The following is a 297-nucleotide window of genomic DNA, read 5'->3' on the forward strand; positions in this document are numbered from 1 at the left end:
CATGTCCAGCAGGCCGCTCAACCCCACCTTCGAAGACAGCCAGATATCGGGGGCGCTGACCCCCTCTCCCTTCTTCCAGCACCCTTGCCATCCCAAGGATGGCAACAAAACCTTCCACCCCTCTGACATCCTGAGCTCCAGCTCTCTTCATTACCACCCTCCAGACTCCGTCAAGTCCCTCCACTTCCCTCCTGACGCCCTGAAAGATGACAACCTCCTGAAATGCAGCCCGGCGAGCCCGTTCCACAAACCTGGTGCAGAGGTGGCCAAAGGGTGCTCGGATGGACTGGACAGGGA

The 297-nt window shown here is 59.6% G+C and overlaps 1 protein-coding gene across 1 annotated transcript in view; it reads left to right on the forward strand.

Moving 5' to 3' along the window:
* Positions 1 to 297, forward strand: part of LOC104279810 (zinc finger protein 469-like) — a gene marked incomplete at its 5' end in the record, with an annotated part of 11,599 nt that overhangs the window by 976 nt on the left and 10,326 nt on the right. Inside the window, 1 exon segment of the mRNA XM_009877225.1 lies at positions 1 to 296. Within this exon segment, the coding sequence (XP_009875527.1) occupies positions 1 to 296 (296 nt within the window).

The sequence above is a fragment of the Apaloderma vittatum genome, unplaced genomic scaffold (genome assembly GCF_000703405.1).
Source record: "Apaloderma vittatum isolate BGI_N311 unplaced genomic scaffold, ASM70340v1 scaffold16009, whole genome shotgun sequence".
Classification (NCBI taxonomy): domain Eukaryota; kingdom Metazoa; phylum Chordata; class Aves; order Trogoniformes; family Trogonidae; genus Apaloderma; species Apaloderma vittatum.